The sequence below is a fragment of the Panthera leo genome, chromosome A1, assembly GCF_018350215.1.
Source record: "Panthera leo isolate Ple1 chromosome A1, P.leo_Ple1_pat1.1, whole genome shotgun sequence".
Classification (NCBI taxonomy): domain Eukaryota; kingdom Metazoa; phylum Chordata; class Mammalia; order Carnivora; family Felidae; genus Panthera; species Panthera leo.
This window is the reverse complement of record NC_056679.1, coordinates 106,371,837-106,397,324: the sequence shown is the minus strand read 5'-3', so window position 1 is coordinate 106,397,324 and position 25,488 is coordinate 106,371,837. Positions and strand designations below refer to the sequence as shown.

Genomic DNA, 25,488 nt, shown 5'->3' with positions numbered 1-25,488 from the left:
AAATTTCACACTCCGAGCAACTGGGTTGGGTCAAACTGTTCAGACATTCCAGAGTCCTTCATCGAATCAAGTTTGAAGAAAATCTTTCTAAATGAGACAGTGGCCAAGTGAACAGAGTAATTTGCCACGTTGTGGTTAGAGCAATGCACTTTTTCATCCAGGTTTGAGGGTTCTAAGATCTAAGAGCCTCAGGACTTCTTGGATGCATGCTTTTTCAGATGTTTGCTGAGTACCCATGGTGACTACGGTTGCTTTGCAAATATGTTGCTTTCTTTTTAATTCTCAAGATGAAAGGGATCATACCTGTTGTTCCAGAGGTAAAGATATAAACGTGAGTAGACCTAAGGCTTGAGGCAACAAGGTGGCTGCGTGCCACAGGCTTGTCAGATGCCGTCCTCAGTTTTTCTTTGAGTGAAATCACGCCTCGTGGAACAGAATCACTCATTGCCCAAACACTGATACCTTCTGGGATTCTCGGCAGGATTTCTTCTATAGTTCCAAGCAAATCTAAAAACCAAAGGTTTAGGAATAGATAAATAAACCATAAATCTCAAATGATTAACCTGTGTTTTCTTTTCTCTGTTGAAACAGGGATAAAATGTAAATAGAACACCGACTTCCTTTTCATTAGGATAACTATATGATTCTGATTCAACCGGACCAATTGAAAGGGAAATCCGGTTATCACCTGACTTAATAAATTCAAATAGGCTGATTCAAATTGAACTTCAGAGACAACATTATTCAGATTATGTTTTTTTCCAATTTTTAAGTGGAACTCTTTTTATATCCTGCTTTACATCTACACTCAGGATACTAAACACTTTCCGTGAAATACATCTTAGTGGCTCATTATACCCAAAAAAACCATCTGTCTGTCACTGTTTAATTCATTGTATTCTGCAATACATTCAGGAGACTCCCCTGACTCTTCTGGTATCATAAGATCATTATGGTTTAGAGATACTTTTGGAGTCAAAAGTTAAGGAAATTAGAAATGTCCTTTTCTCTGGATCAGGATAATGGAAAGTCGGCTTGGGGTCGCCTGGGTGGCTTAGTCAGTTCAGCATCCGACTTCGGCTCAGGTCGTGACCTCATGGTTCACGAGTTCAAGGGATGCATCATGGTCACTGCTGTCAGCCTGTCAGTGCCGAGCCTACTCTGGATCCTCTGTCCCCCTTTCTCTCTGCCCCTCTCTTGTTTGCACTCTCCCTCTCAAAAAAATAAATAAAACTTTTTTTTTCTAAAGTGAAAGTCTTTGAAAGCAAAAGGAGGAAATGAATGTCTTCCAGAAAAGGTAGTAAGATCCTCGGTTCCCAGCAAGGTCCAACAATGGCAAGTAGGAGCAGGTTGATGACAGCAGCACCCTCCATCAGCAGCAATGGAATCCAAGGCTCGGCTAGAACCAAGGTCAGGCGAAAAGGGAGGCAGAGGAGTAGAAAGAAAATCCTGAAACACTGGTGTCTTCAAGCCTGAAGATCTTGAGAGTCTCATAAGACAAAGAATCTGGGTTGCAATAAAGATTTCAGAAAGGAGAAAGGGACACCTCTCTCAAGATGCATCTACCGTACAGATCACAACAAAGCACCTGGAGAGGAGAGGCTATGTTACATTAATTTGGGAGACTGAACTAAATCTTCTTAATTTGGTCATTAGTGTAGAAGAAAATGTAATCTGCTCATGGGGAGAGGTGGGTAGAGAAAAAGCAAGACAGAAGGTGGGCATGAGTCCCTGAGGAGGAAATACTTATTAGGGTACCCAGCACACTGTAGGATATAAAACAAGGGTGGGGGAGGCATCTTGTTCCTGGAGAGTCTTTGCATAAGCCAGTGAGGAGGCCTTCTTTTTTTTTCCAGGGAAGAGACACAGTTATTTACGTATTTTAAACTCTTTTAAAATTTGACACTTCCCTACTTTAATATGGGTCTCTAACAGTGAAGTTTGACTTTTACATTCCACAAAGGTGCTCCAATTTTAGTTTGGTATTCCTATAAACTGTCCCAATTGTCGAAGATATAAGTGATTTCTGAGGGCTACATTATTTATCTTAAAATCTACATTATTGTAGTAGAGATAGAAAACACTAATACCCCACTAGCCTGTAGAGTTAATGCAAGAAATGCCAAAGATTACCAACAACCACCAGAAGCTAGGAAGAGTCAAGGGAAGATTTTTTTGCTTAGATCCGTTAGAGGGAACATGGCCCTGCAGACACTTTTATTTTGGACTTCTAGCGCCAGAGATGTGAGGGAATAAATTCCTATTGTTTTAAGCAACCTAGTTTGTGATATATTACTTCAGCAGCCCCAGGAAATTAATACACCAAGGTCACAAGCTGGTGAACAGAACTGTTATTCTTTTTTTTTAAATTAATTAATTAATTAATTTTTAAATTTGCATCCAAGTTAGTTAGCATATGGTGCAATGATGATTTCAGGAGTACATTCCTTAATGCCCCTTACCCATTTAGCCCAACCCCCTCCACAACGCCTCCAGCAACCTTCTGTTTGTTCTCCATATTTAAGAGTCTCTCATGGTTTGTCCTCCTCCCTGTTTTTATATTATTTTTACTTCCCTTCCTTTATGTTCATCTGTTTCGTACCTTAAATTCCTCATATGAGTGAAGTCATATGATATTTTCTTTCTCTGAGTGACTAATTTCCCTTAGCACAATACCCTCTAGTTCCATCCACGTAGTTGCAAATGGCAAGATGTCATTCTTTTTGATTGCCGACTAATACTCCATTGTGTGTGTGTGTGTGTATATATGTGTGTGTGTGTGTGTATATGTGTGTGTGTGTGTGTGTGTGTGTGTGTGTGTGTGTGTGTATACCACAAATTCGTTATCCATTCATCCGTCCGTGGACATTTGGGCTCTTTTTATACTTTAGCTATTGTCGATAGCGCCACTATAAACACTGGAGTGCATGTGCCCCTTTGAAACAGCATGTCCATATCCCTTGGATAAATACCTAGTAGTGCAATTGCTGGGTCAAAAGGTAGTTCTATTTTTAATTTTTTGAGGAACCTCCATACTGTTTTCCAGAGAGGCTGCACCAGTTTGCATTCCCACCAACAGTGCAGAAGAGATCCTCTTTCTCATCATCCTCGTCAATATCTGTGTTTGCCTGAGTTGTTAATGCGAGCCATTCTGACAGGTGTGAGGTGGTATCTCATTGTGGTTTTGATTTGTATTTCCCTGATGATGAGTGATGTTGAGCATTTTTTCAAATGTCTGTTAGCCATCTGGATGTCTTCTTTGGAAAAGTGTCTATTCATGTCTTTTTGCTCATTTCTTCACTGAATTATTTGCTTTCTGGGTGTTGAGTTTGCTAAGTTCTTTATATATTTTGGATACTAACCCTTTACCTAATACATCATTTGCAAAACTCTTCTCCCATTCAGTTGGTGGCCTTTTAGTTTTTCTGATTGTTTCCTTTGCTGTGCAGAATCGTTTTATCTTGATGAGGTCCCAACAGTTCATTCTTGCTTTTGTTTCCCTTGCCTCTGGAGATGTCTTAAGAAGTTGCTGCAGCCAGGCTCAAAGAGGTTTTTGCCTGCTTTCTCCTCTATGATTTTGATGGCTTTCTGTCCTTCATTTAGGGCTTTCTGTCTTACACTTAGGTCCATCCATTTTGATTTACTTTTGTGTATGGTGTAAGAAAGGTTCATTTTTCTGCATATGTCCAGTTTTCCCAGCACCATTTGCTGAAGACACTGTCTTTGTTCCATTGAATATTCTTTCCTGCTTTGTCAGAGATTAGTTGGCCATATGTTTGTGGGTCCATTTCTGGGTTTCTTATTCTGTTCTATTGATCGGAGTGCCTGTTTTTGTGCCAGTACCATACTGTCTTGGTGATTACAGCTTTGTAATATATCTTTAAGTCCGGAATTGTGATGTCCCCAGCATCGGTTTTCTTTTTCAAGATTGCTTTGGCTATTCAGAGTCTTTTTCAGTTTCATACAAATTTTAGGGTTGTTTGTTCTAGCTCTGTGAAGAATGCTGGTGTTATTTTGATGGGGATTGCACTGAATATGTAGATTGCTTTGGGTAGTATCGACATTTTAACAAAGTTTGTTCTTCCAATCCAGGAGCATGGAATGTTTTTCCATTTCTTTGGGTCTTCTTCAATTTCTTTCATAAGCTTTCTATAGGTTTCAGTGTATAGATTTTTGAACTCTTTGGTTGTGTTTATTCCTAGGTATTTTATGTTTTTTGGTGCAATTGTAAATGGGATCAATTCCTTGATTTCTCTTTCTTTTGCTTCATTATTGGTGTATGAGTGCAACCGATTTCTGTGCATTGATTTTATACCCTGTGACTTTGCTGAATTCATGGATCAGTTCTAGCAGTTTTTGGTGGAATCTTTTGGGTGTTTCATATAGAGTATCATGTCATCTGTGATGAGTGAAAGTTTGACCTCCTCCTGACTGATTTGGATGCCTTTTATTCCTTTGTGTTGTCTGATTGCTGAGGCTACGACTTCCAATACCATGTTGAGTAACAGTGGTGAGAGGGAACATCCCTGCATTGTTCCTGACCTTAGGGAGAAAGCTCTCAGCTTTTTCCCAGTGAGGATGAGATTATTGGTTGGTCTTTCATATATAGCTTTTATGATCTTGAGGTATGATCCTTCCATCCATATTTTCTTGAGGGTTTTTATCAAGAAAGGATGCTATATTTTGTCAAATGCTTTCTCTGCATCTATTGAGAGGATCATGTGGTTCTTATGCTTTCTTCTCTTGATGTGATGTATCACACTGATTGTTTTGCGGATATTGAACCAGTGCCTGCATCCCAGATATAAATCCCACTTGGTCGGGGTGAATAATTCTTTTAATGTATTGTTGGATCCAGTTGGCTAGTATCTTGTTGAGGATTTTTGCATCCATGTTCATCAGGGAAATTGGTCTGTAATTCTCCTTTTTAGTGGGGTCTTTGTCTGGTTTTGGAATCAAGGTAATGCTGGCTTCATAGAATGAGTTTGGAAGTTTTCCTTACATTTCTATTTTTTGGAACAGCTTCAATAGAATATGTGTTAACTCTTCTTTAAATGTTTCGTAGAATTCCCCTGGAAAGCCATCGGCCCTGGACTCTTGTTTTTGGGGAGATTTTTGACTACTAATTAGATTTCTTTGCTGATTATTGGTCTGTTCAAATTTTCTATTTCTTCCTGTTTCAATTTTGGTGGTTTATATGTTTCTAGGAATTTGCCCATTTCTTCCAGATTGCCCTTTTTATTGGCATATAATTACTCATAATATTCTATTATTGTTTGTATTTCTGCCATGTTGGTTGTGACCTCTCCTCTTTCATTCTTGATTTTATTGATTTGGGTCCTTTCCTTTTTCTTTTGGATCAAACTGGCTAGGGGGTTTAACAATTTTATTAATTCTTTCAAAGAATCAACTCCTGCTTTCATTGATCTGTTCTACTGGTTTTTTGGTTTCGATAACATTGATTTCTGCTCTACTCTTTAGTATTTTCTGTCTTCTGCTGGTTTGGGATTTTATTTGCTCTTGTTTTTCCAGCTCTTTAAGGTGTAAGGTTAGGTTGTGTATCTGAGACCTTTCTTCTTTCTTTATGAAGGCCTGAATTGCTATATACTTCCCTCTTATGACTGCCTTTGCTGCATCCCAGAGGTTCAGGCTGTGGTGTTATCATTTTCATTGGCTTCCATGTACTTTTTCATTTCCTCTTTGACTTCTTGGTTAGCCCATTCATTCTTTAGTAGGATGTTCTTTAGTCTCCAAGTATTTGTTACCTTTCCAAATTTTTTCTTGTGGTTGATTTCTAGTTTCATAACATTGTGGTCTGAAAATATGCACAGTATGATCTCAATCCTTTTGTATTTGTTGAGGGCTGATATGTGTCCCAGTATTTGATCTATTTTGGAGAACATACCATGCACACTGGAGAAGACTGTATATTCTGCTGCTTTAGGATGGCATGTTCTGAATATATCTGTTAAGTCCATCTGGTCCAGTGTGTCATTCAAAGCCATTGTTTCCTTGTTGATTTTCTGTTTAGATGATCTGTCCTTTGTTGCTAGTGGGGTGTTGAATTCCTGTACTATTATGGTATTATTATCAATGAGTTTCTTTATGATTGTGATTAACTGATTTATATATTTGGGTGCTATCATGTTTGGAGTATAAATGTTCACAATTGTTAGGTCTTCTTGGTGGATAGACCCCTTAATTATGATAGAATGCCCTTCTTCATCTCTTGTTACAGTCTTTATTTTAAAATCTAGATTGTCTAAGTTTGGCTACTCTGGCTTTCTTTTGGCGACAATTCGCATGATAGATGGTTCTCCACCCCCTTACTTTCAATATGAAGGTGTCTTTAGGTCTAAAATGGGTCTCTTGTAAAAAGCATAAAGATGGATCTTGTTTTCTTATCTGTTACCCTATGTCTTTTGATTGGAGCGTTTAGTCCATTGACCTTTAGAGTGGGTAGTGAAGATATGAATTTATTGCCATTATGTTGCCTTTAGAGTTGGAGTTACTGGTGGTGTTCTCTGGTCCTTTCTAGCCTTGTTGCTTTTGGTCTTGTTTTGTTCTTTTTTCTTTTTTCTTTTCTCCCCTCAGAGAGTCCCCCTTAAAATTTCTTGGAGGGCTAGTTTTGTAGTCATGAACTCCTTTAATTTTTGTTTGTCTGGGAAGCTTTTTATCTCTCCTTATATTTTGAATGGCAGCCTTGCTGTATAAAGAATTCTTGGCTGCATATTTTTCTGATTCAGTTCATTGAATATATCCTGCCACTCCTTTCTGGCCTGCAAAGTTTCTGTGGATTGGTCCGCTTCAAAGTCTTATGGACTTTTTTTTTTCCCTTGCTGCTTTCAAGATTCTTTCCTTGCCTGAGTGTTTTGTGAATTTGACTATAATATGCCTGTTGATGGTCAGTTTTTGTTGAATCTAATGGGTGTTCTCTGTGCTTCCTGGATTTTGATGTCTGTGTCTTCCCCCAGGTTAGGAAAGTTTTCTGCTATGATTTGCTCACATAAATGTTCTACCCCTTTTTCTCTCTCTTCATCTTCTGGGACCCCTATGATTCTGATGTTATTCCTTTTTAATGAGTGACTCAGTTCTTCAATTCTTATATCATGCTCTTTTGCCTTAGGCTCCATCTTTTTTTCTGCTTCATTATTCTCAATAAGTTTGTCCTCTATATCACTGATTTGATGCTCTGCTTCCTCCATCCTTGCCACTGTGGCATCCATTAGAGATTGCTGCTCAGTTACAGAATTTTTTATTTCATCCTGACTAGCTTTTACTTCTTTTATCTCTGCAGAAAGGGATTCTAATCTATTTTCAACCCCAGCGAGTATTCTTATCATGATTCTAAATTCTGGTTCAGACATCTTGCTTGTATCTGTGTTAAGTCCCTGGCTTTCATTTCTTCCTGTTCTTTCTTTTTGGGTTTAATTCCTTCATTTCATCATTTTGAAGGAAGAAAATAAATAAAGTAAAAAAAAAAATTAAAAAATTAAAAACAACATGGGAGTGCAAGCTGGTGCAGTCACTGTTGAAAACAGTATGGAGCTTACTCAAAAAACTCAAAATAGAACTACCCTATGACCCAGAAATTGCACTACTAGGTATTTATCCAAGGGATAGAGGTGTGCTGTTTCGAAGGGACACATGCACCCCAATGTTAATAGCAGCATTATCAACAATAGCCAAAGTATGGAAAGAGCCCAAATGTCCATCGATGGATGAATGGATAAAAAAGTTATAGTATATATACACACACACACACACACACACATATATACATATACATAAAATGGAGTATTTCTCGGCAATCAAAAAGAATGAAATCTTGCCATTTACAACTATGTGGATGGAGGAACTGGAGGGTATTATGCTAAGTGAAATTTGTCAGTCAGAGAAAGACAAATATCATATGACTTCACTCATATGAGGACTTTAAGAGACAAAAGAGATGAACGTAAGGGAAGGGAAGTAAAAATAATATAAAAACAGGGAGGAGGACAAAACATAAGAAACTCATAAATATGGAGAACAAACAGAGGGTTACAGGACGGAGTGTAGGAGGGGGAGTGGGCTAAATTAAGGAATCTAATCCTGAAATCAGTGTTGCACTATATGCTAATTAATTTGGATGTAAATTTAAAAAGATAAATAAATAAAATTAAAAATTAAAAAAAAATTGAAAAAAAAATAAATGCCTATAAAAAAATTTAAAACAACATAAAAAAAATCAAATAAGGGTTGCTAGATCCTAGGTGTGTTTTGGTCTGGTTGTTGAAAGAAGGTTGACAGATTAGAGAAAAAAGGAAAAGATAAGAAAAGAAAAAAAAGGAAAATGTTTTTAAATTAGAAAAAATAAATACAATAAAGTAGAATAAAATGAAATGATGAAAGTCTAAAGAGAATTTTAAAAATTTACAAAAAAGTAAAAAATACAGTAGAAAAATTAAAGAAAAGTCTTTTTAATAAAAATGGAAAATAAAAATAAAAATTTTCCCTTTCTGTATTCAAGAATAAGAAAAGAAAAAAAATTGGATAGATGGATCAGGGAACAGAATGAAATACGATTGAAATTACATCTGGTCTCCCCTAGAAGTCAAACTATGAAGCACCTTATAGTCTGTAAACTAAGCAGACAGAGAGACTTGTGGTGTCCCTCAAGAGCATGGTTAGCCCATTTGGGAGGGGCTTAGTGTCATGGTTCCATTCTCCACTAGATGGCACTGCTTAGCTTACCGGGGTGGATTGTTGTGGTGCTTGTAGGCATGTATGCACATGCGCAGGTGAAAATGGCATACCCAGCTACCCAGTCTCTAGTTTTAGAACTCTGTGCTCTCTCCTATTGGCAATCTACACCCCTCCTTGTCTCTGGCTTCTGTCCACTCCGCGCTTCTCCACTTTCTGTGAGCAAGCCATCAGGCTGACAGGTGGCACTTCCTTTCTGAGTTTTATCTCAGATGGGGCTGTGTTTCCCACACCCCTCACTTCTGAGGGACTGTGGCTTTGACCCACTCAGACCCTCTGGGGAGGGTCTCACTGAGCAATGGCTGGGTGCTGGCTCGCCCCCAGGAACATCAGCAGGACCATGCTGCTGTCGATGACCAGAGACTGCTGCTCGGTGCCAGGCTGCCCCCAAAAAGTTTGTGCGATCATGTAGCAGCAGCATGTTAAGGATTATGGTTAAATCACAACACACATCTGGCACCAGGCTTCACCCTTAATGTCCTTGTTTCAACACCAGTGAATGCTGTGTTCTCTGGGTTCTCCTTTGCCTGTGGAGAGGCCACACAGCCTCTACCAAATATCCTCGCAGCAAAGGAACCGCCACTCCCCAGGTGACCTGAGGGCCTCCTGGACCTTGCTGTCTGTTCCTGGGGATTTGCCTTTCCCACCAGAGCACTGCCAGGCATTGATATGCGGAGTTTTCAGACTCTGCACATGCCCTGTTTATAGAGTCTTAATGGAATTTAAACCCTCTCCTTTCTCCTTTTTCCCTTTTTTGTTCAGTCCCTTGTGGCTGTTTGCACTCTTCCACTTTCTCTCCAGCTACTTTGGGAGGGGGGTGCTCTTCCCATATTCTCCCTGCCATCTTCATCCTCTCTCTGCAAGCAAAAACAGCTCCCTGCCCTCTGTGGTTTCTCTCTCCCCCAGTTCACCTCTCTGCACTGTGTACCTGCTGAGTTCTATGGTTCAGGTGGTGCAGATTATTGTGTTAATCCTCAAATCAGTTTTCTAGGTGTGCAGGATGGTTTAGTGTTGATCTGGCTGTATTTCATGGATGAGACACAAAAAAAACCTTCCATGCTGTTCCACCATCTTGGCCCCTCCTCCAGAATTGTTATTCTGACCTGTGTTTGATGATCTCTAAAGTGTATACACTACCTCATAAAAAAATCAATTATAAAAAATAATATTAGGGGCACTGTGTGGCTCAGTAGGTTGAACGTCCAACACTTGACTACAGCTCAGATCATGATCTCACAGTTTATGAGATTGGGCCCCACTTTGGGCTTTGTACTGAGCATGGAACCTGCTTGGGATTCACACTCTCTTGCTCTCTCTGCCCCTCTCACCCCCAAATAAGTAAACATTTAAAAAACATATTAAATATTAAATATACCCTGGTCAGAATGTTCAAGTACATATAGATATGAACATTTCCAATCAATTATATTTTTTTCTAAATTTTTAACAAATTTTTAAAAATAATTACAAGATATATTTGAAGCTGAACTCAGTGTGCTGCATTAAACACCTTTTTTGAAATGTAAATCAGAATCTGATTATCTCAAAAAGCCATCTGTCAGCCACTACTTAATTCTACTATAATTCAATACATTTGGGAAAAAACTCATGATTTAGTTCCTCAAAATCTATCATTCAGATTGATCACAAAGAAACAACAAGAGAAATATGTCAAATGGGACCAGGTTGTTCACAAGTAAAACCTGCAATAATACTAGGGAAACACAGAAAATAATAAGGAGTTCATATGTAGGGCGTAGGGAGGAAAACTGGGACTTGAAGTTTTCTGAATTAATTTCTACTCCTATAGCAAATCCAAAGAAAATAAACTGTAAGAGTCCAGAGTTCCACTGAGCATATACAGCATGCTGCAGGTTGCTTTGGTAAGAAGAAGTGAAAAATCACAAGGAATGCTGGCTGGGGGGGAAGAACAAGCCACAATAAATGAAAAAAATAGGACAAATCATCTAGACTTTCTATTTTCTTTTATTTTAATGACTCTCACATTTTGAACATATAAGTACAAGTCTCTTAAGTGACTCATTTCATTATCTTAATTTCAAATCACTCACGGGGAATTGTAAATTAACAGCATAAACTTTTATATGTTCATAATGGTATGTATGTCTAAATAGAAAAAATAAGTACAAAGAAAGTTAGAGGATGATGAATTCTGGCCCGAAATCTTTGTTGGAATTGTAGAGGCTTAAGAAATACTCAGGAGCATCTGACGGGCTCAGCTGGCTAAATGATCGACTCTTGATTTCAGCTCAGGTCATGATCTCACGGTTCATGGGTTCCAGCCCAGACTCAAGCTTCATGCTGCCAGTGCAGAGCCTGCTTAGGATTCTCTCTCTTCTTCTTTCTCTGCCCCTCCCCTGCTCGCTCTCTCTCTCTCAAAATAAATAAGTAGACTTTAAATACATATATATGTATTTTAATATAGATTAATATTTACTAATATTAATATATATACTTATTTAATATATATTTTAAAAATATATATGTAAATAAATATATATTATAAAATATATATATAATAAAAAACAAACACTCAATGTTGTCAAAGAGTCATGATTTTTACAAGAAAAAGGAAGTGAGTAGATTCCTAAGAATTAGAGGAAATACAATTTCATTTCCTTCATATGTTAACATTAAACTGACTTAGCTGAAACATTTAGAATTCCACAGAACTTTCATCATACAAATTATTTCTTCAGTAGTAGTAGGAAACGTGGGTGAGGATAGTGAAAACTGAAATAAAAATTAAAAAAGTCTTGCAGAAGATAAAATATTATTTTACTCTTCACGGCCAATTTATGTTAACAAAATGAAAAGTTTCAGTGTAATTTTGAAAATAAATTCTAAACATTAAGTCCTGACAGAAAAGAACATTTGTTCAAATGCCTCAAGGAAATTTGTCTGTTTTTCATGAAGATTTACTCTTTAGTGAAGTGTGCTACCACTGAAACCCAGAGAACTGTAAACATCTCAAGGTAATGATGTGGACCCTAATCCATACTTGAGCGGACTGTGCCTGGCACACACACGGGAGTTGCTGGACAGAGATGTGCTTACGGAACTGAGCTCTGCCCATGGGATCCACTGTGGATGCAGGTTTTGACGGAAAACTACCATAAGAAAGTGAGACAGCTGAATATTCTGTGACCTTTAATTAAGTCAACATTATAGGACAAGGCTGTAATGGAGGAGACTTTCAAAGCAATAGGTTCTTTTAAGAAACACTTATTATTGGAGCACATGGGTGGCTCAGTTGGTTAAGCATCTGACTCTTGACTCTTTCAGCTCAGGTCATGATCTCATGATTCATGAGTTCAAATCCTGGTTGTGATTTCACAGTTCAAGCCCCCGTCATGATCTCACGGCTCGTGAGTTTAAGCCCATGTCAGGACCTGAGCTGACAGCTTGGAGCCTGCTTGGGATTTTCTCTCTCTCCCTGTCTCTCTGCCTTTCCCCTGCTTGTATGCATGCATTCTCTCTCTCTTTCTCTCTCTTTCTCTCTCAAGAGAAAATAATAAACTTAAAAAAACACACATTATGTCTCAAGCATGCAAGGCATTTCATTAGGTGGTGTTGCAAGCATAAAAACAGGTAAGTTGTGATCTCTGCTTATGATCATGTAGCACTTTTTGTACCAATGAAGTTGGTTCTCCGTCAAGTCTCTTATTCCTATTTCTGATAGTACAAATGCAATTAGTAAAACTTAATATATCACTCTACTATGCCATTAACATGAATTAGGTTATTAAAAGGCTTGCAAAGGAAGAGCTTGTGGCTCTTAATATACTTGAATTCTTAGGTTAAGAAGAAAACTTATATGAAATTCAACTACAAACGTTTAGATTGAGCTTTTCACACTCCAAAGCAATAATCACACAGAATCCAAAGTGGAATTATAGACCTCACTTCATGCTTTAACCACCATCCTACTACTTAGGGTAGCTTTTCAGCAGCTTAGAATAGGTTTTTCATAGAAAACATGGGCAGACTCTGGTTTCTAAGAAAGTTGATATTTAGTTGATATCCTAATGAATATTAGTTTATTAATTATCATAATAACCCTAGGAAGGGCACAGAAGCACAAGACTTTCAATTGTGATAACATATTCTTCCCTGAAACGATTTTATTAGCTGCCCTGAATATATGCACATGAGTTTTTAAGGGGGTTTATGTGTTTTCACTCTTGGCCATCCCCACCCATTTTGAGGAAGAGACATCATATTCCTTATGGGTAAAATTGTGCAAAAAAAGAAAAAGTAGAACACTTCATTTGACTTTGTTTCTAGCACATCTCCTATTGCCAAGGAAAAATAATCACTCAAGTGGGACCACAACGCCACAATATATTTGGCTTACTATTTTTCAATGACAAAGTAGTATAAACCAGTAAATGCATAGAAAAGCTCTCTAGACACAGACTAAACAGTAAGTAGAGGATAAAGTGGTAAAAGGCAAATACAAGGTGGTATTTCTACAAGTTTCGGACCCCATCAGAGTTCTTTTCCACACTCCTCTTTGGTTATAAATGGAAGTATCCTCTTTTTCTCAGCCACAGAAGAGCTAACCCATTTGGCTGCTAATTTGTGCCTGACACTCTTCCAGCCCCAGCTGCTGATGACGGGGAAGTGGACATGTTTGCAATGCTACTGGGGAGGACACAATAGATGCTTAAAACCAGTTCACATGGGCCGTGTGCCATGTGCCTGGAACTCCCTCCTGTCAGCCCTCTCCCCAACAAAGACAGAGACTCCTACTTCGTATACATGTCTCTGCTCCTCTGCAATTAAAAATAATTATAGCAACCATTTAATGGATAGATACTATGGTCCAGGGACTCTGTTGCGTTCTTTACGTTTAATTCACACAAGACCCAGTGATACTCATTGATCATCTGCTATGTGTCAGCAGTCAGTTAACGGCAGAGCTAGGATCCAAGCCCAAGTTTTCCTGGCTCCAAGATGTATACTTCTCCCATTTTACCCTGCCACTTCTCTAAGCAGTCATGATGTCCTTTTAAGTAGTTTTTGCTCCTGCCAGTATTCAAACATCATCCCCTTACAGTAAACACGTGTTCAGCAGACAGTGTAAATAAGAACCCCATTGAGTGTCCCCATGATTAGAAAAGAAAGAAAACTACAAATGTATCAGTACTTAGAACACTGTCTTTTTTAGTTAATGAATCATGAAGCCACTGAACCTTCCTATTGAAGTGAGCAATTTTCTTTTGGAATGGAGGTAATCTTTGATGGAGCGGAGTCTAAAATGGAAAAGAAAAATGCAAAACAGCCAGTCATTCTACTAAACATTAGCAAAAATATTAAAGTGCCCCCCAAATTAAAACCAATATATGTGAAGACAATTATGGCACATGGATTAAATGATAAAAGTGTACATGAGCCATGTATCTTATCTGAATATGCATTCCTTTCTATACAACTTAAAAGGCTTTTGTTTTTCTCCTAACTCTTCCTCTTGGTCTTTAAAAAGCAGTTATCTTTATGGCTGATAGTCATTGGGAGAATTACAAAGGCTTGATGACTGGAACAGTCTGAATGAGATGGTTCATGAAAACTAACGAGGCAAACCTGCATGTTACTTTAAGTTTATAGTACTGTTTCTTGGGAACAGGAACACAAAACCCTTCCAAACATGTTGAAAAACAAAATACTATTGAATCTAAAGTAAGAGTTCAGGGTAATATTAATATGTATTTTTTAGCTATCCACTGATAATAATTTGTGTATATTCAGAAGGAAGAGAGTACAAAACACACACATGCAAGTAAATCTGAAAACTTGGGGATGCCTAGTGCGTCTAAAAGACTTCGTACTTTTGGGAAGTCATGATCCTAACACTTAGCAACATTAATTACCAGATGAACAGCAGAGGGACAGTTTATTAGCAAAACTATGCAAGTAAATAAAAAGGTACTGAGTGTATATATGTACTTTGGAGTTTTTCATTAGTTCATTCATTCATTCATTCATCCATCCATCTAGACAATAAATATTTGTTGAGCATCTCCTTTGTGCTAAGTTCAGGGAATTTAGTGGTTGAAAGGGCGGGCCTACGCCGGCCGACTCCATCTTGTTCTGTGTTCTCCACCTTGAGTGACTATGTCCCCGACATGACCCCTTTTCCGGGAAAATCACAGACACCTCAGACCGCGCCTCCTCCCCTTGAGTAACCTCCCGCTCACCCGTTCAAACTTCCTGATCAAAACACGCCCAGTAACAGGACTCCGACCCTTCCCCAGCCAATCGGCTGAGGCCACGACCCTTCCCCAGCCAATCGGCTGAGGCCACAGCCATTACCTCACCAACTGCCCCTAGACCCCTATAAAACCTTTGTGCTTTTGAAACTCGCTCTCTTTCCCTGGTATTTCACCGCTGCGTCGGTGCAGGTAGGGGATTGAGTTCGAGCTAGCTCGAATAAAGGTTCTTTTGCTTTTGCATCGGACTCGGCTCCCTAGTGGTCTTTGGGGATCACGAATTCTGGGCATAACAGTGGTGAACCAAACCAACTTCCTCGGCTCAAAGAGCTTACATCCCCATTCAGTCTAGTCCCCAGAGAGACACAAATAGCAACTAGAACTTTACCACTCCATTGGGTGGCTGTGAATAGCCAGAGCATATGGGAGGCAGGACGGTTTAGTGGAAAAGGTACTGAAAGAAAGTAAGTGGATAGATGAAAGGTGAGAGAGAAGGAAGGGAAAGGGGGAAGGGTGGGGTGGGGTGGGGGGGGGATGGAGAACAGAAAAGAAAGGAAAAGATGGAGATGGGGGAATGAACAGGAGCACGAGGACAAGGACAAAGGTGTACCCAGCAGGCCTTTGCATCAGAAAATGCAGGCTCTAGTCATATGCTTCTTCTACATATGTGAGCTTCAGGGAACAGCTTGCCCTCTCTAACCTATGCTTTCCTGATCTTTAAAACAAGGCTACTATGGCTGTGGTGAGAATCACATAAGATAATACATATAAAAACAATTTATAATTTATTAAGTACTTTAGAAAAGGGAGAGATTATTTAGTAGTAGTAGTAGTAGTAGTAGTAGTAGTAAATAGGTCAAAGAATATAATTACACAGACTTTTTAAAGTGATACACAAGCATCCCAACACTTTCCTATTTATTCTAAGCAAAGAGAAAAGCATATAGACATAGAAATCATTTTGGCAACAGCCACTATTACTAATATCAAAGTTGAGATATTGTGAGGAAAGGACTAGGTTTAATCTAAGCCTATTTTTCAGTAAGCACTGACATTTTCCAGGGAAATCTGAAATGCCATTTGACACTTCTTCAAAACTACAGAGTACACACAGGAAACTTCCTAGTAAGTATTTTTGAACCTGCATACCGTGAGAGAATGAAATACAAGTTTTAAAACCATTTAAATTGTTTCTAGTTATCTGTGTATGAACTACCTGGTGTTTTAATATTGGCAACTTTTATTTTACTATTTTTATATAACTGGAATGCATATTTTTTCCTAGTAGTATCACCAGGGGACTGAGATACAGAAACAATTAGGCTCTACAGTCCAGCACTGTCTTATATAGGAGACCAGGTTGGGAACGTCTGCTCTTAAACCTAAGTTGTATCAACCTGGACACCCTCAATCAATTTCTTCCCTTCGATTTCCAATATATAACTCTGTACCTGCCTCTCGGAGTCACTGGGAATATCTTTTACATAGTCAGCCTTGAGTAAAAGGCAACTGTTAACATTTTTGTTAATGCCAGTAACATTTGCCTGGTAGATTAGTTGCTATCTTCTCCCTTTGACTTGTTCATGGAGACAGAATTATAAGACATTATCTGGCCTACCTGTAAAACCTGTTTGAAATCGATTCTAGATAACTTCTGGAAAATAAAATGTTGTTAAAACATACCAAAGTAAGGTGTTTGGGGTCCTATGCCAAACCACTTACTAGCCTTTCTTATAGCTAACACCAGTTAGATGGCAGCAGCAAAATCCAAACAAGTTTCCTTATTAAAGGCCTCAGATGACTTAATAATGATAATAATAGTAACAATTATTTCAATTCACTAAGGCTTCAGTTGGTACATACCAGGCATTCAGCTAGCCCCTTTACATAAGGTCTATCATTTAATCTCAGAATTACACTGTGAAATAGATGGTATTGTCACCATTTGCAAGTAAGTAAAACGAGAGGGAGCGAGGGAACGAGGAAGATCATCTTATCCTTAATGTCTGGCTTATCTCCATCTAAACCATCTGATTGTTCTTTCCACCTCAATACAGTTTCCCTGGGGATATAATGGTTTAATGGTACATCTCCATCAGAAACATTCCATGAGATTCTAAGAGCTCTAACATTTAAGGCTCTAAAAACCATATGTATGTTTAACTCAAGATGCCAGGAATACAGAATTTCTTGTATTTCAGGCTAAGAGCTTCATATATAGAAAGGTGCTTGTGATATAAGCCACATCTTAACAACAACAACAAAAATCTAGTAATTAAATGAAACGGAATTGTCCCATAGCCGAAAAACTTATGTACTTTATATATTTTAAAGATATGCTGAAAAGAACTGTTAAAAAGATTTAAGGTTGATTTCCCCACCTATCTACTCGTAAGCAAATTGACTGTTGTTGGCTTAAAACTCCAGCATCTCAAATAGGCTTTTATATACCAAAACTTACTGTTGGTGTTAAAAACAAGGAAACAATGCAATTAAGTTACTGGCAAGGAAAGCAAAACTCTGGCACAAGTAACACTGCAAAATTAATTGGTCCTAATTAGGCAGTCACTCAGCAAAGAGCAAAGTTGGAATGTCTATGTTGAAAGGTAATAAGCCCTATACATTTTGAGAGGAATCCCTCAGGAGACTGGCTGTAGGATGTTTCTCAGGTTGACTTTAAAAATATGGCTACAGAAACCTTTTCAGGGACACTCTGGCCCTCTTCGTTTGCTCTTGTCAAAGCAATTTATGGCTTTATCAAATTTCAGCACAATTTAATTTTGATTTGTTCTAGAAACTGTGACCTAAATTGGATTTAGTGATCTAATTGGATTGAGCAATAATAGGGGCAATGGAATAAAATGTGAAAATATATCCAAAGAAGAACTATAATATTTTTTTTCTGCTTCATTCACATTCATTCACACTTGCCCCATTCACCATGATATCAAAATTCTGTATGACTTATTTATCCTGCTTATGGTCACAGTTCAGAGAAAGTTCATCACGCTAGTTAAACTTGAACAAATGAACAACAAATGAACAAAAAATACACAGGAGAGACTATGCAGCTTCTCCACTTCTTTAGATTAAACAAGACAAAATCAATGCTTGAGAGTAAACATTTTGCTACTTTATCAGGTCCTAAGTTGAGCTGGAAGGACAATGGGAGCAAGGAGAAATCAAAGTCTTGAGTAACCTTTGTACTATATATCGCCTAACCCATGATTGTGTGATGTGCAATAATGATACAAGAAAGGTTACTAGTGAAGTTCTACACCTTCAAGATCACTTACATATCAATGTAGATAATTTTTCCAGACTGCTCTGTGAATCTAAAAACTCTGCACGAGTTGTCAGTATGCATCTATTCATCTAAAATACTTAAATACTTTAGCTAAGGTCCTTGCCATGGAGCCTCTTCATCCTCTACCTTCCTGGCTTCATGCAAGAAGAATATACATAAACCCATTACATTATACCAAGTAAGTATCACTTGTCATACTTCAATTCCACTTGGTGGTGCAACTCAACTTCCCAGGTTCTTTGTTAATGAGGTATTCAACCAAAAACTTTTCTTTGCAGTTCTGTGTCAGTATGTGTATCCAAAGCCTAACCCAAGGGAGGAGGGAGAGAAGACTAGAACATAATGGAAGCGAAGAAAAAAAAAATGCAGAGATGGGGGTGAGGGAAGGGAGAGCAAGAAGCCTAGACTCTGCCAAGAGCCCGCCCACTGGCTGGGAGATGGGAGCCTAACCTTGCTATGCAAGTCCCAGCTTGCAGGGATGGCAAAATAAGAGCAGACATGAAGATAAGAATTCATGCAATTCAGATTAATTTGCTCTTCAAATGTAGTCAACCTTCATATTGTTACTGTTAGAGGCAGGTAGGTATTCCACAATGAAATGAGAGTAACTTTCCTACTCATCAAATAATTTTGTCAGATCTGACAAAACTAGAACTTACCGAATTCTATCTCTCTGTGTTCTTGCATTCATGGAAGATACCAATAACCGTAAAACTGCCCCTCTTTCAAAATAGTAAGAAGCAGAGATTTCAGAAAAGTTTTCTGAACCTTTCCTGGTGGTTACTAATCTACAAAAGGGTAAGTGATTGAAATAGAACAGGGGATATTAAACCAGCAGTCACAGAACTGTAAAACTATTTTGTAGCCATACTATGCACACTTCATCACACACACCCGAAGTGTTAGTTGTGAAGTGTTGTAACCAACAGGGGCCAGGGAGCGATGACAGGCAGGGTTGCCTTTTGCCCATGGAGACCTCACCCGGACGGGCTTTTTACCTGCACCCACCACGAGGGCCCTGGGCTCACAGCTGCGGATGCAATGCAGAAGGGAGTTGGAGACAATGTTGGAATTGAGGAAGGCCACCACGCAGCCCAGCTTGGCCAGGCCGAACCACACATGGACGAAGTCAGGCTCGTTGCTCATCAGCAGAGCCACGGTGTCCCCCCTTTTCAGCGTGGAATGGTTCAGGAACACGTGAGCCACTCTGCTACTCCTTTTGTCCACATCCTGATAAGTGTAGATGTCTCCCTCATAGATGATGAAAGGTTTCTGGGGCTGCTTCTTGGCAAGACTCAGGAATTTATCCAGGACAGTGAACAGCTCCCCTTTCAGCACGTACATCTCCAGCCGAATTCCATAGCGTACCACCTTCAGCAGGTACCAGAAGTCATCCCAGAAATAAGGGAACACCAATTTCTGCAAGAAATGCAGGAAGCCTATTCCAGCCGCTAGTCCTGTTAACCATGGCAGGAGCATGGGGGCAACCGGAACAGAGAGCAGCTTGTGATCCCAGCCCTTCTTTTCAAATGCAGCTTTCCGCAGAGACCACGGCTACCCAGAGCTGAGGGCTGGCACCTGCAGCTTGAGTCAGCCTTTCTGGGAGGAAGAGGGTGATCTTGAGAAACAGAATCAGAAGTGTGCACGGAAGAAATCGCCCCGAGGGATGCTGGGGATAAGGCTTAGGTCATCACCTATCAGGGGCCTCGCAATCTAGGAGTCCAATTCGCAAGCCCCGACGGCTGTCCGCGCCCTGCGGGGTTCTCTGGCCCTCTCAGCCCTCTCGCTGCAGGCTGGCTCAACCCCCGACGGCTTTGCGGCCCTGAGCCAACCCCACCACCCTCAGGAGAACTATGTCCAGGAGCAGACGTTCTTCTGCTGGGTGTGGGCTTTCGGGCGGCTGCAACTTGGACGCTGAATTCGAGCCTGGAGAAGCTGGAGTTGGCGAGGGCTGACAAGCGCAGCCGCTGCGGGTCTTAACCCGCCAGAAACGGCGCAGGGTCTCAGGGCCACGCCTCTGCCGGGGATGCCCCCAAGTCAGGTGGGATCCAGGCCCGAGCCCCGCCCCTCCTCCGCCCCGCGCCCCCGCCCCGCGCCCAGGAGCTCCCCCCTCCCCTCCGGGCGTACGGACACACTGGGTTCCCGCGAACTGCTCCGGGTGGCCACCATCTCCCCTCCTGGTGCTCTTGGGCTGGTGTATCTCTGCTCGGAACCGCGGCCGTGTCGTCCGCCTGTAGCCCGTCTCCAGGCTCCCGGCCAACCCCTGCTCGGGGCGCCGCCGCTGGGACGGCTCGGGCTCCGTCGCCGCCTCCTCTCTGGGCGTGCGTCCCGCCGCCCCGGCGAGTGTGCCGCTCGACCCGCCCCGGGCCTCTGGCCGGGAAAAGACGGTCCCCGAATGCAGGGAAAGCCGGGGATCCTGGAAGTCGTGGCTAGAGTCAAGGGCAACCAGGCTGCTGGAATTGGGTCGAGAGAGTTCATTCACTAAACAGTAAGACCTAAAATCGCTGGAGAGGCGATTGGAAGAATTAAAAAAAAGTCTCGACAGAAAGAACGAAAACGACAAAAAAATATTTATGAATTGGCCACATCAAGGAATATTTGAACTTTTTCTTCAGAAAACACAAAATTGGGTTGTTCTACAAAAAGTACTTTTGAAAACTTAAAGTTTGGTATTGACATGTATGTTGAAATTCTATCCTTAGAGTGCCTAGTCATTGCTCTTTACAAAATGTTCCAAAATTACTGATTGATGTGGAAACTTAAGTCCATATCTACATCCATATTTCTTTTTAGGTGAAAAATACTATTCTCTGTCCTTAACAATAACTGTTTTTTAAATCCCCCATTTAGATCGGGAACTTGAACTAAGAATTCCCAAAATGGGAGAGGAGATGGTGAAGAAACAAGTAATTGCAAAGAATTATAAAATTTTCTGCAATGATGAAATTTTAACTGAAGGTAAAAAACTGAGGGGCATTTAGTTACACTTTTTTTTCTTGCAGACACCATCATCCCAGGCCCCTGCTTTTAAGGAGTGTGAATAAATGGTTAATTGTACATAATGAAACCATTAAGCATTGCCTCACATTTCCCTCTTTCTTCTCTTATGTTCTGCAGCTGGGTTCTAGCTAGCCTCAGATTTCCTAATAAAAAAAAACCTGGTAACTCCAAGGCCGACTCTGGTTTATCAATCTGAAAATGATTACTTTGAAATCACAGCGAAGAGCCCAGGAGAAAGACAGGCTCTTTGATCTTTTTTGCGCAGATGAAGAAAATGCTTTCTCAGTTTATTCAGAAGGGATGGTCTTTTCAATTCAAAAACATCTTTTCAGTTAAAAAAAAAAAGTGTTAGTATCAAGCAGTTTACAACTTGAAAAGTCAGTTTATGACTTGAAAAGTCAGTTTATGACTTGAAAAGCACCTTTGAAATTGGATCCTTTTCTCTCCTAGCTGTAATCTGATTCAGTCACCTGGAAAAACAACTTTCAAAGCAGACCATACAGACCATGAGCAGTGGGTTTCAGCTTTTGGATTTCCACTACAAGTAAAATCTGTCTTCCTCTAGTGGGAACAGAACAACTAAGGAGACACAGGTTTGCCATCCTTTAATTTGTTAAATTAAAAACATTAAGCACACGTTAAAACAATTACCTGCTACTGTCACCATTGTTTTATAAAGGGAAGGATTTATTTCAACATTAAAAGCCAAGAAAGTAATACTATTATAATAAAGGGCAGTCTTTTAAAATAAATAAAATTGGGGCGCCTGGGTGGCTTGGTCGGGTAAGCGTCCGACTTCAGCTCAGGTCATGATCTCACGGTCCGTGAGTTCGAGCCCCGCATCGGGCTCTGTGCTGACAGCTCAGAGCCTGGAGCCTGCTTCCGATTCTGTGTCTCCCTCTCTCTCTGACCCCCCCCCCCCCCCCCCCCCGCTCATGCTCTGTCTCTCTCTGTCTCAAAAATAAATAAACGTTAAAAAAAATTTTTTTTTAAATAAATAAAATTAACTTCATGAAAAACTCATTGGGTTACACTTATTTTTCTCATCATTTTTTTGAATGTTCACTTATTTTGAGAGAGAGTGAGCGAATGGGGGAGGGACAGAGAGAGGGGGAGACAGAGAATCCCTAGCTGTCTCCTCAGGGTCAGCACAGAGTGTGACCCAGAGATCATGACCTGAGCTGAAATCAAGAGTTGGATGCTTAACTGATTGAGCCACCCAGGTGCCCCTTTGTTTCGTTTTGTTTTTAAAGTAGGCTCCACACCCAGCCTGGGGCTTGACCTCAAGACCTGAGATCAAGACCTGAGCTGAGATCAAGAGTCAGACACTTACTTAATCAACTGAACTACCCAGGTGCCCCTCTCATCATGTTTAACATCATTCCAAGGCATGGAGATAGATTTTTATCAACTACAGATATAAGTGAGTCAAGAAAATATTTGGCACCATGAATATGAGACACTTTGATTTATTAGGAGAGCTACAAGCTACGTTGCCAAAATTTATATGGGCCAAGAACAATTCCTCACCTGAAATCTCACCATAAAAGAGTCAATGAAAATATTGGGACAGCTAAGCAGTATTGTATGTACTCTTAAATCAGCCCATGTGTCTGTTCCTGTTTTGTTTTTGTTTTTCCATAAATTTGGTATTCACTTTCAGAAAGAACCAAAGACAGCTCAGTAAAATATATATAATTATTTATTACAGTTGCTAATTATTGCAAAATGGGGGTAAGACACTAAGAATAACTGCAAATGAGTAAATTTATTGTTAAATTAAAATAAAAACAAACACATGGGAAGAGTCTAGACGTTTCTGTTACTATTACTTTTGATTAGGGACAATGCAGTATTTCTCAGGTTCCCTTTTATGGAATATAGAAATTTAATTGCTTTTAATGTTATCTGAAAATAAATATTGTGACTAAATGCAAGTCAATGCAAATAAATCCCCTTCCTTTATTTTCAGTGTATATGTGATCTCCTCTCCCCCATTCCCATTTCTGGTTTGACTTTCCCCTCTAACCTGCTCCCAGTCCCCTCTGTTGCAGATTGTTTAGGCAGCAGATAGAAGTAAAACTGAACAAAAAGCATCGTATGGTAGACACGGAGTCATCTTATGCCCATAGGATTTTACCACTGTAACTTAAGAATTCTGACTTTGTGTAGACAAATTACTCGTGTCTGTAAGTATTCTGACAAAATTCTACAGCAGTCATATTTTGGATTATAGGAGGTTTGGGGAAGGCAGAGGTTTAGAAAGTCAAAAATCCGCAAAAGGTGTTTACAATGGGCAAGGAAGCTGAGTTCCTTGAGTGTAGCAGAGCTTGAGGAGGTGGGTGGGAGTGGGGTGGAATGTGTGAGGGAGATGGATTGGTAAAATGAGGTAGGGAAGGGTGAATGCAAGACTTCCACTTAACACTTCCATACAGGAAGGGGGTCTCGCTCAGGTTTTAATCACTGTCTTCGTCTCTCATCATAGCTTGATTTTAATGGGAAGCCTCACTCTTCCTACCGTCAGTTGCTTTGTTTGTGTTAATGAGCCATCATTGCCCACAAGATTATTCCCCACAAGAACTCAAGAAGCCAATTCAACATTAAAGATGAGAAGTGGGTTAGAAGGTTGGGTGGTATGAACATTACCATATGTCTTAGACACATCAAACACTTCTTGAAATATAAAATTTTTACAGCACCAAATAAGTGATCCTATAATAACAGTCTGGGCAGCAATTCTCAACCAAATTAAATGTTTAACTATCATTTTTGCCACAGACTACAAACCATGCCTAGAAACTTCTGCCAATCACCATCCTGCCAAGAAGATATTTTACACATGTATTTTATTCATGCATTTTAGAAACAGTTTTCTTACATCTAAGTGCGTCTGTTTGCGGCAACTTTCCCTTCCTCAGTGTTGGTGAAATATACCCTTTGGGAAGGACATTTATGCAAAGTTTTGTATGTTTATTCTGAATCCTCAGGGTAGCTTCATTTCTATTTAATAAGCCACCTACATGGAGGCAGGTCATTTGGTCATTAGTGACATAAATCAAAGAAATTCTTTGGCAACCTTTATTAGGAATTAACAATGTTCCAAATATCACAGTGAGTTCTTCCATGGGCCCCACTTTTGCAAATCCCATAGGGTCTAAGATTTAGTCTCAAAGCTCTGGGAGGGGACAGTGGGAATTCTGAGATTCAGCATGAATATTTCATTTCTTGGCACATCCTGGAAATTTACAACACTTAAAATTAAATACTTTTCCAATGGCTTAATTATAATAATTATTTCTCCCTGGGTAGACAGGTGGTCCAGTGCTGGTGGGCGGGTGCTCCAGACCTGGCACTACTCTGCCAACTTCAACTCATGCCTTCTATTTAGGGGGGTCAAGGCAGCTGCTCCAGCTCTTGCCTGCTCCCAGTCTCCAAGAGGGGGAAGGGATAGGAACTGAAGGAGTCACCTCATTTAGTGTCTTGTTGTTTTATTTTATTTTTTAGCTTTTTATCAAATAAAATTTGCAAACACGCATAAAAGTAGAAATAATATAATAATAATACCCCCTACCATATAGTCATCACCTAGAGTTCGTGATGGTTAACATTCTGGCCAGTTTGTTTAAACTATTTTTTTCTGAAGCATTTTAATCGCAGACAACATAGTATTTCTATCCTAAATATCTAGGGACATCTCTGAAAGAAGGACATTTCCCTACCTCATCACCATATCATGATCACATGTGATAAGATTAACAATAATTCTTTAATACCATCTCATACTTAGTCCATATTTAATTGCTTCCAAAATGCCTTTGGGAATTGGTTGGTCTAAAACCAGAATCAATTCAAGCTCTGAAGTCTAAATTCTCTTTTAATCTAGAAGAATCCTTATCACAACCTCTTTATCTTTTCCCCAGAAGTTTCCTTTTTAAAGACAATAGACCAGTGGTTGTGGAGAGTGTCCCACCTTCTGCTTTGATCTGATTGTTTCCCCATGACCCCTTTAAAATGTTCCTCTGTCCCCCATATTTCAAGTAAACTGAGAATTAGACCTATAGACTTAGACTCCGGTCAAGCACTTTTGGCAAGAATACTTCATAGGAGAATCTATGTATTTTATGCTGTATTACATCAAGATAAACATGATATCTAGTTGTTGTGAATCAGACTGCTCATCACTGTTGATGATGAAATGTACCT

At 39.7% G+C, this 25,488-nt stretch overlaps 1 protein-coding gene across 3 annotated transcripts in view; it reads right to left on the bottom strand.

Moving 5' to 3' along the window:
* The window catches only part of SLC27A6 (solute carrier family 27 member 6), a 75,577-nt gene extending 54,817 nt beyond the window's left edge, over nucleotides 1-20,760 (bottom strand). The window contains exons 1-3 of one of the 3 annotated variants that reach the window (XM_042934342.1): nucleotides 20,417-20,760; nucleotides 19,284-19,880; nucleotides 304-507 (exon numbers count right to left, since the gene is read on the bottom strand). In XM_042934342.1, the coding sequence (XP_042790276.1) occupies nucleotides 304-507; nucleotides 19,284-19,764 (685 nt within the window). In that variant the 5' untranslated portion in view covers nucleotides 19,765-19,880; nucleotides 20,417-20,760. Of the gene's footprint in view, nucleotides 1-303; nucleotides 508-19,283; nucleotides 20,319-20,416 lie in introns of those variants that run through there. The other 2 variants (XM_042934337.1, XM_042934346.1) reach the window with 2 other exon arrangements.
* Nucleotides 20,761-25,488: the final 4,728 nt, after the last annotated feature.